General features: G+C 56.2%; 1 protein-coding gene across 2 annotated transcripts in view; it reads right to left on the bottom strand.

The window, feature by feature from the left end:
• Positions 1-17,924, bottom strand: part of CPT1A (carnitine palmitoyltransferase 1A) — a 53,794-nt gene extending 35,870 nt beyond the window's left edge. Inside the window, exons 1-2 of one of the 2 annotated variants that reach the window (XM_027045606.2) lie at positions 17,764-17,924; positions 2,288-2,441 (exon numbers count right to left, since the gene is read on the bottom strand). In XM_027045606.2, coding sequence (XP_026901407.1) covers positions 2,288-2,428 — 141 coding nt within the window. In that variant the 5' untranslated portion in view covers positions 2,429-2,441; positions 17,764-17,924. Of the gene's footprint in view, positions 1-2,287; positions 2,442-12,904; positions 12,972-17,763 lie in introns of those variants that run through there. The other variant, XM_027045607.2, reaches the window with a different exon arrangement.
• Positions 17,925-18,536: the final 612 nt, after the last annotated feature.

Below are 18,536 nucleotides of genomic sequence, written 5' to 3'. Positions count from 1 at the left end.
CACCCCTCCTGCTGCTCCTGAATCAAAAGACCACTCAACCCCCAAGTATTTCCAAGACACTTCACTCCATGTTGAGAATTTGTTGAACCATCCTTCAGCCAACACCCCCACCACTAAAAGTAGCAAAAAACCACAAAAAGGAGCAGGTGTGAGGGCCCAGCAGATATGAAACAAAATTTTGGAAACCAGGTGAGCAGTGTAGCTCCTTATTCTCTTCATTACGAGTTTCAAAACCTCTAACTCAAAGATATTCTTTTTTTTTTTTTAACGTTTATTTATTATTTTTGAGACAGAGAGAGACAGAGCATGAACGGGGGAGGGGCAGAGAGAGAGGGAGACACAGAATCGGAAGCGGGCTCCAGGCTCTGAGCCGTCAGCCCAGAGCCCGACGCGGGGCTCGAACTCACAGACTGCGAGATTGTGACCTGAGCTGAAGTCGGACGCCCAACCGACTGAGCCACCCAGGCGCCCCCTCAAAGAAATTCTTAATAAAGCCATCTTAACAAGAGATTGCTTTGACCAAGACAATGAGTTTAAAAGCTCTCAAAGCCTACCTGAATTTTTAGAAGACAGCTGCATCCCTACATGCTATTCCCACCCAATCCCCCGCTATTGAGAGGCGGAAAGGAAAGAGATTTTAAACAAAGTGGGGGTCCTTTTTGGTGTTCTCTGAAGCAAATGTTTTTAAGACAAATAAATACAGATATTACGTTATATTAAAATGGGAGGCAGGGGGCGCCTGGGTGGCTCAGTTGTGGAGCGTCCAACTTCCGCTCAGGTCATGAGCTCACGGTCCATGAGTTCAAGTCCTGCCCATCGGGCTCTGTGCTGACAGCTCACAGCCTGGAGCCTGCTTCAGATTCTGGGCCTCCCTCTCTCTCTGCCCCTCCCCTGCTCATGCTCTGTCTCTATCAAAACATGAATAAACGGTAAAAAAAATTTTTTTAATAAATAAATAAAACGGAGGCAGGAAGGGTCTAGACACAAGGTCTCCCACTCACCCACCATCCCCGTCTCCCCTCTTGCTCTGAGCCCTGTGCTCCTCTGCAAACCCTCGGTTAGGCACAGCTGTGCACTGTTCAGCTGTCCTACAAGGTCTTTAAGACCGGAGAACATTTGCACTGGGTTGCAGCGATGGATGGCCACAGCTCTGCACCCAACTTTCTCTTTGCTTGGATTTGAAGGTAAAAAGGGGTTGCTCTGGACAAGGTCGGGTGGCAAAACACGCTTCTCCCTGTAGGTGGCGCCCTCCCCCACCACAGGTGCCTCTGGGGCTGGCTTGTGACCTGGAGCCCTCTGGCTGTGCCCCAGGCACCTGTCCAGCAAGGCCGGTTCCCAGGGACCTGTCCACCTTCTCTGAGGTCACTGCTCTCACCTACTTTGGCTCCTGGCACCTTCTCAACAGCCCTTCTCTGAGCCACACCCTCTGAAAAGGAAACTGGAAACTGAACACAGTTATCCGTTTCCCTCATTGCCGGTGGGGGCGGGGAGGAACCGGACAATTCTCTCGTCTGAATTTTTCCCACATGTGTATTTTATTCCTTCCATGATTTTGGAAATAAATTGAATTTACAAACAAAGGGGAAACAAGACTCGTGGTTAATTAAAAACAGTGAATACATGTCCACTCTTTCAGGTAAACAGGATGGAGAGCATTTGAAGCTAGCTATATTTGAATTTACGTGCACCTATTTCAATGTTTGGCTAATTTCTTTTTATGTTTATTTATTTTTAAGACAGAGAAACAGCATGGGGGGAGGGCAGAGAGAGAGAGAGAGAGAGAGAGAGAGAGAGAATCCAAAGCAGGCTCTGAGCTATCAGCACAGAGCCCGACGCGGGGCTTGAACCCAAAACCGTGAGATCATGACCTGAGCTGAAGCCAGACACTTAACCGACTGAGCCACCCAGGCGCCCCAACGTTTGCCTAATTTTATCAGCAAGGTAACCGTTAGGTAAATTCACTGCAATCCACACAGCTGGGAAACAATCCTTTTTCTACAAGGCGTAAGGAGTTCTGGGCTCCAACCAGGAGACACAGATGCTGGTCTTTTCCTCTGCTTCTCCGAGCAGGCTCTCTGAACCCCAACTCACCTGCCGAGGGGCGCCGGTTCCCCTGCCTGCCTTCAGAACTTCAGGAAGCCAGTGAGTGTGTTTCACAAGGACAGAGGAATTATCAATTACGCGGCAATCACCGCTCTGAAATGCTTTCTCGCCTCACCAGCACCTGGAGGCGTTTTCTCAGATGCTAACGTGAGCGCCTTACAGATCTCAACAGGTATCTGCTAACCTTGAATCTGATGAACTTCTTTTTCCAGGAATGAAGTCCAGACAGGTAGATCTGCTTCAGGGCTTCGTGGCTCAGCCGCAGGTCGATCCCATCTGGGGTGACTGTGAACTGGAAGGCCACGGCTTGGTGGGCTTCCGCCATCTTCAGTAACGCCCTAGGAGGAGGAGGAGAGAGCGTAACGCACCAGCCTTTCACCGGATGTTAGAAAACCCCTTCCACGGCCCTGGGATTCGTTCTGAATTTGCAGGTTTCCTAGCCATTTGACAAACTTAACGGTCCCTTAAGAGATCAGATCCTGGGATTCCATGCCGACCCCTCCCCCGCCTGTTGGGCACTACACAGCCCACTGCACCCTCTGCTCGGAGGCCTGGGGCGGGGATCAGCAGAGTCCAGGAGGGGAGCCCCCTCCCACCCAGAAACCCCCACCCCCTGGCCCCCGCCCCCGGGCCATCCCACGGCACCAACCCTCCAGGCCAGCAGCCCAGGCCACACCCAGCTGACTCAGGAAGCTGGTGGCTGTTCGGCAACCTGCAAATGCCGCCTGGAGGCTGGCACAGAAGAAACCCAGAGGGTCCACAGGAGTCGGTGATGGCCCTGAACCCCTCATCTTCAGGCCAGGGCACCGGGACTCGGGTGTGCCTGTGGCTGCTGACTTGAGAGACCATCCCGGTCGCCACAAAGACGCCACGAAATCCAGGCGCACGGAGTCCTCGGGAGTGGGTGCTTATGCGTGTCGGAGCCAGGCCCTCCTCCTCCTCCTCCTCGGTGGCTGTGACTGAAACCAACCTGGGTCAGCAACCCGAAGGCTGGAACACTGAGGAGCGCCCACAAATGAACGCACCTTTCCTGTCAATGGCTCCGGGCCGGGTCTCTTCGGCTCCCTTCCTCCTGGCCCGTCTTCTTCCCTGGCCACTCCTGATGCCCTCCCGGCCTCCCTCCCGCACAGCCGGCCCCTCGGCCACCTTCTCTTCCGACACTCTGCCCGAGCGCCCCGCGAGGAAAGGGCAGCTAACAGAGGGGCAAAGTCACCGAGGACCGGGGCAAAAACCCGACACTGAGCTTTCTCACCGCCAACGATTCCTCCCGCTTTTACCTGTTTGAGCCTACAGAGGGCGGGCATAGGACCTACGGAAATCAACAGGTACCGCGCTTTCAAACATGCCCAGTTACAAAAGCCCAAACTAGCTTAGTCTTCAGCTAATCGGAACAAAGAGCCCCAGGAGAGGCCCCAAAAGGCACGCAGCTTTCATTCGTGCGCTCCTTCGGCAAGAGTTTGTTGACTGCCTCCGGTGTGCCAGCCACAGGGAGGATGGAGACCTTGGCAGAAGGTCCCCGCCCCAACTCGGACAGAGAGGCCAAAAGAGGGGACCTCCCGGGTGACACAGGAAGCCCAGAGGGCAAGCCTCTCAAGCCTAAAGGAAAACAAGCCTCTAGGTAGAGGTCAAGGGCAGGTCGAGGGCAGGGTGGCTGAGGTCAAGGGCAGGCAGCTAACTTTGGAGAGGAATGCCCAGAGGCAGCCATGGAAGGCAGAGGGGTTTTATGCTAAGAACGAAGGAAAAACATTCCAAGGGCTTTAAGTCACTGTTTCTGTTCTCTAGAAGTCCGCTCTGGCTGACGTAAGGACTGTGGGTGGGGCCGGGAAGCATGACCAGTAAGAGGGGGAAGCAGTCTTCCAGGACACAGGGGCGCCAGTGGGGGACCGGAGGAGGACCCACTCCAGAAAGCCTTCAGAGGGCCCCTGGGGATTCTGGCCCATCCGCTCACGGGAGCCACTCGAGGGCGCAGGAGAGTGTCCACGCGGGCAGGACAGGTTGGGAGTGGGAGGGGCGTCCAGGTGGGGATGCCGGGGGCAGAGGGACAGGCTGGGACGGGCACACCTGGGAAGTGTCACCACGCAGCACCTGAGGCTCTGACCTGGTCTGCCAAGCGTTCAAGGTTATCGACGTGTTATTTCATGGGCACGGAGCCAGCCTCCCTCGCCTGGCCAGCTGTGCAGGCCCAGACCCCAAGTCTGAGAGCCGCGAGCTCTCCAGGCAAATGCCTGCTGCAGGTAATTCGGGATGTTGACGGGGGCATCCAAACCGCTCGGAATCCTCTCCCTCCAAAAGCTATCCAAGGGTCTCTAGGATTCTCCAGGGGCCTCACTTAACCCTTAGCCCCTCCCCACGAAGATTTCAGGCTACACGCGTGGCAGGCGGCAGGCGTTACGGAGAGAATTCTGCAGAACGTGAAGTGTGGCAAGCAAGGTTAACGGACTGGCGACCCTCTCGATGGTTTATAAGATCTTTCGAGGGCTTCACCCAGACCTGAGGGATTTTTAATGCGGACGGAACATAAACATCGTGTCTGTAGACCATTCTATCCAAAGGTATGGGTCCCGGTGTTTGCTCAGGAATCTAACCTCCGCCAGGGAGAGGCAGGTGAGATAGGGAGTCCCTGCGGGCCTTTCCAGGAGTCAACGGCCTGGTCAGAACACTGAATTTAAGTCAGGATTCGTTTGTTTTGATTGCTTTGAACTGAAAGCCAGATGTAAGAGTCCTAAATGCACCGCAGAACGGACAATTTGGCTCTCTAGTTTTGCAGTCGCCCGGACACCGCCCTGAGCAGAAGTCCCTCTTCAAGCCATAGCGGTCATTAGTGGACCAAGTGAACCGGACGCCAAAGGTTTGAAAACTGAAAACTCCCTGTGCACATCTAGTAGGCGAACATTCCACCAATCCCGGCATCACAGCCTCATGTTTAAAAACACTTATGAGGGGCGCCTGGGTGGCTCAGTGGGTTAAGCATCTGACTGCGGCTCAGGTCACGATCTCACACTCCGTGAGTTTGAGCCCCGCGTGGGGCTCTGTGCTGACAGCTCAGAGCCTGGAGCCCGCTTCCGATTCTGTGTCTCCCACTCTCTCTGCCCCTCCCCTGCTCATGCTCTGTTTCTCTCTGTCTCAAAAATAAATTAAAAAAAAAAAAAATAAATAAAAAATAAATAAATAAATAAAAATAAAAACAAAAACACTTATGAGAGGCGCCTGGGTGGCTCAGTGGGTTAAGCGTCCGACTTCAGCTCAGGTCGTGATCTCACAGTTGGTGAGTTCGAGCCCCGCGTCGGGCTCTGGGCTGTCAGAGCAGAGTCCACGTCGGATCCTCTGTCCCCCTTTCTCTCTGCCTCTCCCTCTCTCTCACCTAGGGTTGGGGGCAGAAGGAGGACTGAGTGGGGTCGGTAGCTAAAGGGAGGACGGCTTCTTTCTCGGGCGATGAACACATTCCAATGTTAACTGTGCTAATGGCTGCACATATCCGTAAAGAGACTCATAATCGCTGGAGTGTTCTCTTTGGACGGGCGTGTGGGCTGTGGGGTAAGTTAAACCACAATAAAGCTGTTATTTAAAAAAAAGAAAAAGAAAAAAAAACACTGCCTCACGAAACTGAAGTGTTATCTATTCAACATTTATGCCCCTAAGTCTCTCCTCAAGTACAGAATTCCAGCGTCCCACTCGCTGAGAACTCACTCCTTCGAACAACTGTCAGCTCGCGGCATCTGGAAACAGCCGTTAAATATTTTTAGGCATCATAGGATATTGCTGAAAACACCTGTCCGCTGCAGCTCAGTGCAATCTCACACTCGGAGACCAACTTTCAAAGCTCCCTACACCCTTCGAGTGGCCGTCAGCGCCCGCCTTCTGGGCACATCTCGCCCGCCGGCCACGTGAGCCGGAAGCCAGCATCCACAGAGCCACGGCCAGGCCCCACCACCCATGCACAGAGTCAAAGTCAAATCAGGAGGGGCCCGTTCACAGGGTTTCTGCCCGCCCACAAGCCGGCCCTTGCATTCCAGTGTCCGTAACCGGGGAATAAGCTAGACCCACCCAACGACACCTCGAATGACAACAACAACAAAGGACGAGCAAGGCTACCTGTCGGATCACTGCACCTCCTGACCCACCGCACCCTGGCACGACCTGCACGACGCAGGGCACGCCCTCACCTCTCACCCAGGTGGGTGTGGGCAAAGCCTGCCTGCCTGCCCTGCCTCCCTCACCTCCGAGTCTCCCCCAGAGAAGGGCCAGAATAACTGAGGAGGACGCAGGTCCCAGCACTTCCCAAAGGCTGACCGCACCGGAGGCTGGGGGAGAAGAGAGACCCCCCCATCCCAGACGGAAGGAGGCGAGCCATTCATCAATTCAGGGGACAATCAGGTTTTAGGAGGACCCCACAGGAGGCCCGGCGAACTTGACTATACTACACAGCAAGGTCGTTTTCTGCCCCGAACGTTTTAAATCGGGAGATGCTGCAAACACGGACAAGTACAGAACAATACCTATGAGCCCCCTTCCTGGAATATTAGTTTTCTGCCGTATCAACTTGACCCTGCCCGGTCTCCCACTCTCCGCTCCTGGGTCAGCCTCCCTGGAGTCCCCTCCTGGTGACTCCTGTCATTCTCTCAGCACGGCTGGGAACCCCAACACCCTGTAAGAGGAAGGGCCCTGGGCCAGCTGGCAGGCCGGGCCTGCGTCTGGAGCCAGGCCACTTAACTGGACAGCTTTCCTCTGTAACCCTTCAACCTTCCAGGATAGCGGCGGTGAAGGGCCTCAGCACGAAGGGGGCCCCCGAGGGCCTTGTGAGCAGGCAGCACCCCCCCCCCCGCCGCCTCCTGGTGCTGTTGGGGGGTGGGGAGGGGGGCTCTGCTATGCCCCAGCTGAGAGACACAACTAAACACTCTGAGCGCTGGCCTCACTCACCATCCTCTTCCTCCCGGATAAGGTGACCGGGCATGTAGACTCTTATCTGCTACCGCCCCTCACCCCTGGCAGGATTCTGAGCTGGGGGGTCCCTGGTTCCTCTTCCAGCCCCTCTGCACCCCAGGAGTCAGCGCCGCACAGGGCCCTGCCTGGGGCTTTAACTGCTACCTCACCACCGTTTCCCCTCCTAGAAGCCCACCACTGCCTACCAGGCTCCGTGCCTCACCCCTGCGACGCGCGCAAGCGCCAGACCCTGCTAATTTGCAAAGACATGCTGTCCCCCCACCACTACCCCATACCATCCCCGCCTGAGCACCTCTCTACCTGGGTGGAGAGAGGTGACCTCCCCGGGGACACAGCTTACGGGCTTACGCGGCATGACCCCTGGGATCCACCTGCTCGGCAGGACGGCACCTGCTCCCCGAGTTCTCAGCCAGCTAGAGAAGAGAATACGTGTACTGGCAGGAAAAGCAGGAAAGACCGGGGTGGGCGGAGGGGGGGGCGGGGGCAGGGAGATAGGCTGCAAAGAAAACACAGACGGGTGAAAAGAGAGCTTAACTCCCCTTTCTGTCAGTCATTTGTTCTCTCAAATCATCACTGAGCAACTAACAGAGGCCTTAGGACAAGAAACCTGGGGGCGCCTGGGTGGCCCAGTCGGTGAAGCGGCCGACTTCGGCTCAGGCCATGATCTCGTGGTTTGTGGGTTCAAGCCCCGCGTGGGGCTCTGTGCTGACAGCTCAGAGCCTAGAACTTGCTTCGGATCCTGTGTCTCCCACTCTCTCTGCCCCTCCCCTGCTCATGCTCAGTCTCTGTCTGTCTCTGTGTCTCTCATAAATAAATAAACGTTAAAAAAATTTTTTTAAACTTTTAAACAGAACAAGAGGGGCGCCTGAGTGGCTCAGTCGGCTAAACGTCCAACTTCGGCTCAGGTCGTGATCCCACGGTCTGTGAGTTCAAGCCCCGCGTCGGGCTCTGTGCTGACAGCTCCGAGCCTGGAGCGTGTTTCAGATTCTGTGTCTCCCTCTCTCTCTGCCCCTCCCCCGTTCATGCTCTGTCTCTCTCTGTCAAAAAGAAAAAAAAAAAAAAGTTAATTAAAAAAATAATAAGTAAAAAATAAATAAACAAACAGAACAAGAAATCTGAACAGGAAAGGGGTACCTGGGTGGCTTCGTTGGTAAAGCCTCCAACTCTTGATTTAGACTCAAGTCACGACCTCAAAATTTAGGAGTTCAAGCCCCACATCGGGCTCTTCGAGGACAGTGCAGGGCCTGCTTGGGATGATTCCCTCTCTCTTTGCCCCCTCCCCATTCTCTCTGTCTCAAAATAAATAAGTAAACTTCAAAAAAGGTCTAAACAGGAGGGAACAGGGTGACAGGGGAATCATGTTCTGGGAACACAGACTGGCCGCCCCTGCCCCAGATGGTGCGACCGAGTAACGGGGAGGCCCCTCGGGGAGTATTCTCGATGCCAGGCCACCTCTCGCTGTGCACCTGCCAGACCAGCTCAGCAGTAAACTGGAAGTCAACAGCTTCAGGCAGCGAAATTTATCCAACGTGCTGAAGACACGTGTCTCCGTGGTCTGGGGTGCTGTGGGGCACCACGGACCCGTTTATTTTCCCTGGCACCGCAGAAATCCTCCCTGGCTGCACCAGGCGCGGAGAGCGCCCGCCCGGACCCCATCCGATGGTGAGCTTTGCACAAACCTCCTCGCCTGGGACACACCTGGGCGCCGCGCCCCCAGGCTGAGCGTGGGAACCACGTAGCGGTGCTACTTTAGAAATCATGAAGGCCACCAGAGGGGAGAGGTGCTTCCAAGGACGGTGCCAGAGACTTAAGCACCTTACGCTAATCCGCTCTCAGAAAAACACCAAGGTCCAGAGTAAGGCGCTCTGGTTGAGAGCGACGACCTATTTATCCCAGTTTTTATAAACTCCCATCACGGGCCTATTAGGTGGCTGCTCCTACAGCGTCCCAAGCTCGCTCCCCCAGGCCCCTCCGCTTGGGCCAGCACCCCGGCCACCCCAACCATGACGGGGGTGGGGGCGGGCCCTGCTAACCCCAACTCACAGCTGGGATGCCTTCTGCTCTGCTCCCATCTTCCGGCTCCGCACACCCAGCTTAAAGCTCCCCTCCCGCAAGGCTGCCTTTGAGTCCACATTCCCAGAGAACAACGTCCCACCGGTTCCATTTGGTGATTCTACCCGCACTGACTGGCTGATGACTCTCACCCGTGCGTCTTTCATTTAATCTCCCAACGGAAGCGGTGAACGTCTCCGGGACACGAGCCCTTGTTCAACTGTGAGTCCAGCGAGGATCAAAGACAGTTCCCCAACGCCAAGTGAAGAAGCTGGAGCGGGGCGGGGAGGGATGATGTCGCAACAGCTCGTTGAATGTCGGTCAGATTACTTTAATTTCGCCAACTTTGCCCAATGCCACTCACTGATCTCTGGCCAATAAACTGGTCTGTACTCCCGTGTCTCACGTGTCCCTGCCTTTGTCTTCCTTCTCCTCAATCACTTCCTTTTCTCCATAACCGCAGAGGTCAGCGGCCCGCCAATCGTAACACTAGCCATTCCGAAGCCGGGTCCCCTTCCCCTCCAGAAGGCCGGCCACGGTGCCACCCCCAGCCCCAGAGGTCCTGGGACGGGCAGCCGCTGAGGAAAGGAGGTGAAAGGTCAGCCCAATGCCAAGTGCTTAGTTGGATTCCAAAACAGGGGTGGGGGGTGGGGGGGGAATTCAGACACGGAAATCACCTCCGTAATAAACAAACCATCGGACCTGCCATGTGACATGGGACTTCCAACCAAAATATATAATTCTGTGCTGTCAGAGCTCTTCCAACAGAGCCTTGAACCCAGATAGGGAGGTAGGAAGGAAGGCAGGAAGCTAGGTAGGTAGGTAGCTAACTAGCTAAGACAGACAGGAGATGCAGACTCATGTTTGTGCTTTTAGCAACGAAAATACAAAATACTCCTTCTACCAACCTGTTTGGCTTATGCTGGACAATGTGATGCACGTTTCACCCAAACTGCCCATTTAATTCCTGCCAGAGCCGGGGTGTCTGGGTGGCTCAGTCGGTTAAGCCTCCGACTTCGGCTCAGGTCACGATCTCGCAGTCCGTGGGTTCGAGCCCCATGTCGGGCTCTGTGCTGACAGCTCAGAGCCTGGAGCCTGTTTCAGATTCTGTGTCTCCCTCTTTCTCTGACCCTCCCCTGTTCATGCTCTCTCTCTGTCTCAAAAATAAATAAACGTTAAAAAAAATTTTTTTAATAAATAAATAAAAAGGAAAAAAAATAATTCCCGCCAGAACCCACGGAATGGCACGAATTTACCAGGGAGAAGACCAACGCTCGGGCGTCGAGGCACACACACCTGCCCAAGGTCACGGCCAGCAAAGACCGGAGCTGGGGGATCAGACCCACGTCCGACCCCCCAACCCACATGCTTACCTGCCAGGTGAAAGAGACACTCCATTCAAAGTGCCACGCGAGATCGCTACAGCTACGACACAGGTGCGAAATTAGATCGCTCCGCTGTAGCCAAAATGATGTGACTGTAGCCAGAATGATGTGACTGCAGTCAGCAATAAAACCACAGCAACTACAAACACGACCAGGGCCAACTCTAAAATCGTTCTCAGGCACCCGTCTCCCCGCTACAGTTGCACAATCTACTCGCACGCGGGAGCGGGCCCGGTCTTCTACGGCCCGGTACAGCATCAACAGCGGGCAGTGACTCTGGGGGCACAGCCCGTTTCCCTCATCAGGGAGGAAGCTGGGGCCGGAGGACACTCGGGCCACCACCCCTGGAAAAACTCTCGAGGGGAGACACCGCAGGCACCATCTACAGCATCGTCTTCGACGGAGGCCAGAGCGGCGCCGCGTATCCCTCTGGGGCGCAGCGACCAGTGTCCGGGACGGTTCTGCTTGGCCACACAAAGCTGGTTCTGCCTCCAAGATGGACACAACACGGGAGGCCATGTTCCTGCCAAGCAGGACTAGAGATGGCACCCGGGCCGGCCTCAGTGCTGCTACCCACGGCACTTCAAGGAAGGTTCCAGAAGGGTACCAGAAGGTTCCGGAAGGGTATCAGCCAGGGGAAATCCAGACCTGCATGTGTGGCAAGGTTCATACCTTTCTTCTCTTCTCTTCTCTTCTCTTCTCTTCTCTTCTCTTCTCTAAGTAATCTCTACACCTAACGTGGGGCTCGAACTTACAACCCCGAGATCAAGCGTTGTGTGTTCCGCTGACTGAGCCCGCCAGGCGCCCCAAAAAGGTTCATGACGTTGCTCAGATTCCTTCTTGCTCTGTCAGTATTCCGTATTCCTGCTACTACACTCACGATTAGGGCGAGGAGTTAGGCGCAGGCAAAAATTAGCAGTAACAGTACAGAAAAGAGAGCACCCGTCCACCCGTGTGTGGGCGCATAGCTTTCTGCCCGTCGTGTGCCGTGTCATACTCACTCGCAGACATGACTCTCCGTGATTGTGCTCTTATGTTTTCTTGACAAGTGCATATGCAGATAAATACAGATTATTTCCCTACCCTGATGGAGGCACCTTAGAAGCAAGAACGTGAGACGCAAAACTCACTTTGTGTTTCTGGGAGGGCTTCGTGTGCAAGAAACGGGCAGGAACAGTCACTAAGGAGGTGGGGGTCTCTTGAATCCACCACTGGGCATTTAATATTTTCATTAATTAACTGGCCATACAGTTAACTTATTGCCGTCAAGTATATCGTAATACGCCATTCACGTTCATGGAGTAAATACGCCAAGATGAGGCAGGTTATAGAGGGAATTCTGAATCGTTACACCTTTAAGTCTCTGGGAAAACAACAGCTTCTGCCTAGTGACCTAGTGAGGTGCTGTAAAAAATACACCAAATGTGGGGCGCCTGGGTGGCTCAGTCGGTTGAGCATCCGACTTCGGCTCAGGTCCTGATCTCACGGTCCATGAGCTCGAGCCCCGCGTCGGGCTCTGTGCCGACAGCTCAGAGCCTGGAGCCTGTTTCAGATTCTGTGTCTCCCTCTCTTTCTCTGACCCTCCCCCGTTCGTGCTCTGTCTCTCTCTGTCTCAAAAAAAATAAATAAATAACTGTTAAAAAAAAATTTTTTTTAATAAAAAAATAAACAAAATAAACAAAATGCAAGAAGCCAAAAACAAAAAATAAAAGTAAACCAAATGCAAATTTACACCTAGTGTGGCCCCACTCCGGGAAGTAAGGGCCAATCAGACGAACGCAGAGAAACGTGACCTGCGCAAAAGAATTGGGGAAAGGTCACTGGGGGTCACATTTTTGTAAAGAAAATACAGAATGTCTTGGCAGTTATCTGCGCCGCCGTTCAGGTATTTTCTCCGGACGCACGCCCACGAGGACCTGCCCCCCCAGCCACACTGTCAGCAATGCCGCTGCCGAAGAAGCTTGCGTCCCCCCAAAAGAGACCCCCGGACCTCTGCTCATCCCACGCTGTTCCCACAAGTGTTCCCAAAACCACCGGCAGGGGGGCCTTCACCCACAGCATGCTCTTCACCCAGAAGTGTAACTGAACTTGGGAAATCACAAGTTCCAATTCAGGGACCGGGGAGCACCGTCATACCCATAATCCCTGCCTGCGGCCACGGGATTATTTGCCAGAACCCGTGCCCACTTTACACCCTCAAGACTAGGGTCACACCCGGGGACCCTCCCTGGTGACAAAGAACAACAGGTGTCGGGGGCACCACTTTACAGATGCGGAAATGGACACCCGGAAACACGCCCAGTGGGCACGGACGTGGGCCCTCTGCCTGCACTGCGGTCCGCGAAGCAGCAGCGTGCTGCAGGGAGAGAGCACAAGCTTCGGAGAACACGGATCTGGATCCAAATTCCAGCTCTGACACTTACTGGGCCGTGTGTGCAGGTGTGGAAGAGAGAAAAGGCTCGAGCGGATGTCACAGCCTCATCACAAGACCCTTTGCCTGGCCTATAAAGTATGAGAATATCCAGCCGTCACATCAAGTGATGGGCCCAACACATCAGGCCTTCAATGCAGGAACACACTGGAGTGTGCCGGACTCCCAACTGGAGCCCCAGGCTCCAGGAACATGGGCTTCCGTGTGGATTTGCCGCCTCGCCCCCTTCTTGCCGGTAGACCCCCTCCCCTCACTCTATCCGCTCCCCCCACCCCGTGCTGGCATCGGATACCCCCCCCCCCAATCATCTGACTTTGACATTTAGCTTGCCACAGCACTGCTGGGCTCATTTCTAGTGTCCCTTGTTGTACCTGCCGCTGTACAACAGGGGGGGGCTTGAGAAAGTAGAAAGAAACCTAAACTCTTCACCCTAAATCTTTTTTTTTTTAATGTTTATTTTTTGAGAGATTGACAGAGTGTGAGCAGGAGAGGGGCAGAGACAGAGAGGAAGACACAGAATCCGAAGCAGGCTCCAGGCTCTGAACTGTCGGCACAGGGCCCGACGCGGGGCTCGAACTCACGACCTGAGCCGAAGTCGGAGCTCAACCGACTGAGCCACCCAGGCGCCCCACCCTAAATCTTTTTTTTTTTCAACTTTTTAAATTTATTTTTGGGACAGAGAGAGACAGAGCATGAACGGGGGAAGGGCAGAGAGAGAGGGAGACACAGAATCGGAAACAGGCTCCAGGCTCTGAGCCATCAGCCCAGAGCCTGACGCGGGACTCGAACTCACAGACCGCAAGATCGTGACCTGGCTGAAGTCGGACGCTTAACCGACTGCGCCACCCAGGCGCCCCACCCTAAATCTCTTTTAAGGGCACTACAGATGCTGACATGTAGGAAAATTAGTGATCAATGCATTATCTCATAAATGAGGAAGTCTTCCATAAAACATAAAATTTGAGTTATAGCACACAACAATGTCTGAAAGCCATAGTCATTTTGTGTTTGCTTTTAATATAAACGTGTATTGGGGCGCCTGGGTGGCTCAGTCGGTGAAGCGTCCGACTTTGGCTCCGGTCATGATCTCATGGTTCCTGAGTTCGAGCCCTGTGTCGGGCTCTGTGCTGACAGTTTGGAGCCTGGAGCTGCTTCGGACTCTGTATCTCTCTCTCTCTCTCTCTCTCTCTCTCTAAAAATAAACATAAAAAAAAAAAAAGCATCTGACTTCAGCTCAGGCAGTGCGGAGCCTGCTTGGGATTCTCTCCCTCTCTCCCCTTTTCTCTGTCCCCACCCCACCCTCTTTCTCAAATAAATAAACTTAAAAAAAAAAAAAAGTTTTAGGATGACACTCAGGTTCCTGGGATGGGTTGGTGAACCACCACATCGGGAGTATGGAGGAGTCCTTTCCGTTTAACCTCAAGAACCTGGTGTCCAACAATTAGCTGATAATTTCTAGAAGGCAGAGCAGTAGCCACCCTATCCCCCGGCCCTCCACAGTGGCAAACACCCTACGTACCCCCCAAAGAGGCAGGACTCGTGCAGTGGCAAAATTTCGTTCAATTATTAACTTCCAACAACATTCTGGGCAGAAAAACAACCCATGCAAAATTACAGGTGGACATTCTCGAGAACTGAGGCTCTGGATCACCTCACCACAAAGGTCAGCTGGCTTCAAGCCCAGGGTCTGCTGGGAACCCAACGTCCACCCAGTATTTGCACGGGGTAGAAGGTGAACTTCACAAAAGGCAACAGAATGTCATAAATCAGCAAACATAAAGTACTCCTTACTTGTGTTAATTAACAGACTGAACAACAACACGCCCCGTACAGCCTACACTATTTCTACAGGCATCAGAGACTGTTAGGCTGGTGGCTTCTGGAGAGGGGCCCCGAGTGCCGAGGCCAATCCCGCGTTAACGTTCCCATGTGCACCCCCTTCATTTTGCACCGTGTCAAACAGAAAAATCCTCGCAGGCCAAGCTCGGGAGAGGCTCAAGCCATTCGAAGAGAACAGGGGCCTCATTAAAGCGGGCCCCAGAGAATCTCTGAAACACACTCGAAACGTGCCAGTTTTCTTTTATTCTAAATCCTCCGGGAATCGAAGTTCAGGCTCCCCCCCAGCAACCCAACTCTGGCCCGCCAGCGATAACCACGCGGAGTGACTCAACGTCCTCTCCCACAGAGGAAAAACTGCACCCGATCAAAGTGCAGAAGCAGCTCCGGGCCAGAGCGGGCGCGCGTTTCCGCCTCCCACCTTCCCCGCCGCCCTGGGAGCCCAGGCTGCGTCTCTAATTGCTCGGCTAGAACGCGTCCCGGAGGGCACCGCAGGCAACGGCGGCCGGCGCGCCCCGCCCCGCCCCCACGGCGCGCGTCACGTGACGGCTGCGAAAAGTAGGGGAAAGGTTACCACGAGCCCCGCCCCCGGCCTGGCGCGCCCGGGGCGCTCAGATCCTGTTCCACCCGCCCGGCTCGGGGAGACCTTCCGGAGCGAGCTGGCTCGCGTCGCCGGCGCTGCCACCCTCCTCCCCCGGCGACACGAAGCGCCTCTCCGTGGGAAGGCCGAGCCCCGCGTGGCCAGCCCCGGGGACAGCTGAGGGCTCAGGGCGCCCTATGCCACCCCACACCCAAACTGCAGCATCGCGTCCCGGCGCGCCCGAAGCGCGTCCGGAAGGGGCTTGCTGCGAAGCCCCGGGGAAAGAGTAACAGTGTTTCTATGAATGGGCACGCGGGGCCAGGGTTGCATAAGCGCAGGCCCTGGCCCCAAGACTCCCCGGGGGCCCACGCTTGCCCACTAGGTTCACACTGGTCTGGAGACAGGCCAAGGGCGGCAGCAGCAGGGACGCCGGGTTTCTTCCCTTCGCCCCTGGCTTAGGCCACTTGTTTTCAGTGCAAACTCGAAAGGTTATTTCGGCCTGTGCACCGTGCCAATTTCTGCCACTGTGATACAAAGTATGTGCGCTCCCTTTTCTCTGTTTGATTTCAACAGATGGGACTTCAGTGTACAAGGTCGGGTCTAGAAATGTTTCCCCGGAAGGAAGCCGGTCGTTTGTATGCGAAAAGGAACCCCCGGGCGCACAGAGGCAGCACCACCCCAACCCGAGTGCTGCACACAGTTCACATCAGACACGATGGCCCCAGACGACTTACAACCAGACGCTGCCTCGCCTCTGCGATCAGCACGATCATCAGCATTATGTCCTCATATTTACGCCACACTCCCCGCGCGTCGCCCTACATACTTTGGAAAGGCGGGGGGGGGGGGGGAGATGCTCGCTGGCATAAATGGAAGACCAGTGAGTTCGGCCATTTTTTAATCACTTGGTTTGGGGTTCAGAAGGAAATAAGCATGCTTGAATATCTGGAATGACCAGAAACCCGACGCCTATGCAAGAAAATGGTGTAACAAAATACACGTTTCAAAAGAGTAAACGGATTTTGTCCGGTACCTTACAAAGTTACCGGTCTCCCACAAAAATCTGCCAGTAAGTATTTGAACTACACAAGGAGCACAGAGGAACCGAAAGCCTGTCCTGAGTTGGGAGAACGACGTCTGTTCCCTACTGAATCGGGTTGATTACTCCGGAGTTTTAACTCTTGGTGTTAAAAAAGTCAGGTCGGCTTGAACGAAAGCCAACCATCAATTTACATTATAAAGCCGCTGACCCAAGGCCTTTCCGAACAAAATGAAAGGAACTGGCCGTTGACTCGCCAAGGGGGCTGAGGTTTGGAGCTGCCTCCATCCCGGCCCGGGACCCCGGGTAGCTCCGCCACCCCGATCGCGCCGTCCCGGCAGGAAGGGCCAGAGCGCCCAGGCCTGGTCACGTGACGCCCCTCCTCCACCCCCCGCGGGGCGGCTGCCGGGCTGCGAACCCGCCGCGACCTTGGGCAGATTCCCGGCGCCCACCTGCCCTGCACCGGGGGATGGGGGGCGCTCGCAAGCGGGGACCCCGGCCGGGCGCCCCGATCTCGCTCACGACGGGTGCTCCGACCGTGCGGGGAGTCCCGCGTCAAGGGCGTGTCCCGACGGCTGCAATGCGGGGGCGGCCGCAGGAGGCTGGGTGGACTGCGCCCCACGGAGTCCTGAAGGCCGAGCGTCCCTCTAGCTCCCACTGCGACCCCTGGACGGCCCCCTAGGCCCAATCCACCCCCGGAGGGCGAAGGGATGCGGCGGGATCGAGAGGGGGTTGGCGGCGCCCAGCCAAGTCCAGAAGGCCGAGCACCCCTCCTGCAACCTCACCGACCCTCCGACGGACCCCCAGACCCAATCCATTCCGAAGAGTGGGGTGGGATGAGAGGAAAGGGGCTCTAGCGGCCCCAGGCCGGAGGCATCCTGCCAAGTCCGGAGAACCAAGCATCCCTCCAGCTCCCGCACTGTACCTCCAGGCGGGCCGATCGACCCTCGGGCGTACCCCCAGACCCAATCCACTCCTGGGAAGTGAGAGCGAGAAGGGCGAAGAAAGAGGCCAGTACCCCTACTGGTCCCGAGCTTGGCGCATCCTACCCAAGTCCGAAAGGCTGAGCATCCTTCCCGCTGCCGCACCGGACCGGCACAGGAGGCCCGCGCGCAGACACACCCCTAGGCGGACCCCAGACCCAATCCACCGCGGGAGGTGGGGAGTCCCCGACCCGCTCCCGTTTCAGGCTCCCCACGAACCCCGCCGTCCTGGCGGGGCGATGCCGGGGGTTCCCCTCGGCGCTGCGGCTCGGCAGGCGGCCCCCGCACCCCCCGCCCTCCGGAGTCCGGACCCTGGCAGTCCCCGCGCGCCCCACCCTGGCGCCGGCCGCAGCCCGCGAGCCCGCGCCCGCTCGCCCATCGTCCCCGCGCGCCCAGCCTCGGCCCAGCCTTACCGAGTCGGCAAGCGGAGGCGCGGCGGCGGCGGCGGCGAAGGCGGCAGCGGCGAAGGCGGCGGCGGACTGAGCGAGCGGCGAGCGAGAGCCGGGGGCGGGAGGGCCGCGGGCGAGGCCCAGTGCACCCGACGCCGGCAGCCGCCGATTGGCTGCCGCTCGCGGGGCTTCGGTGCGGGCGGGGCTGAGACTCCCGGAGCTCGGCGGGTCGGGGGCGGGACCTGGACGGGGCGGGGCATCGGCTGGGCGCCTAGGGGGACGCGTCAGGTGAGGAAACCGAGGCTGCACCGAGGCCAGCCACCTGAGCCTCTGCCAGCCGGGGGGGGGGGGGGGGGGTGCCCAGGGCGACATTCCTCACCCTGGAGACTCTGTTTGCTCATCCGAAAAATGGGCCAACTCATTTGGCCCAGGCCCATGAGAGCGTTTAGCGTGGTGCCTGGCTCATGCTAGCCCTTTACAGTCATTGCCCGTATAATCCTCAAAGCACCCCTATAAATAGCTGATCCCCGCCTGGGCTGCAGAAGGGATCACTATTTGCACGCGATCACACAGCTAAGAACGTGGATGCGGCGTTGGGCCCGGGTCTGACTCCAGAGCCCACGTCCCCAATCAGACCTTATCCCCAGCTGATGCGATCCCGAGGCAGAGCGGCTCGCCGAGCCAAAACGCTAATGCCAATTGCGGTGACCTTTCTGAGCCTCCTCCTTATCCAAGTGGGAGAAAAATACCTCCCACGGGGGCTTTGGTAAGGTTTGGTAAACTAATTATTCAGGCGC

Source organism: Acinonyx jubatus, chromosome D1 (assembly GCF_027475565.1).
Source record: "Acinonyx jubatus isolate Ajub_Pintada_27869175 chromosome D1, VMU_Ajub_asm_v1.0, whole genome shotgun sequence".
NCBI classification, from domain to species: Eukaryota; Metazoa; Chordata; class Mammalia; order Carnivora; family Felidae; genus Acinonyx; species Acinonyx jubatus.
Note: the sequence above shows the minus strand (reverse complement) of the source record. Positions and strands in the feature narration are given on the sequence as shown.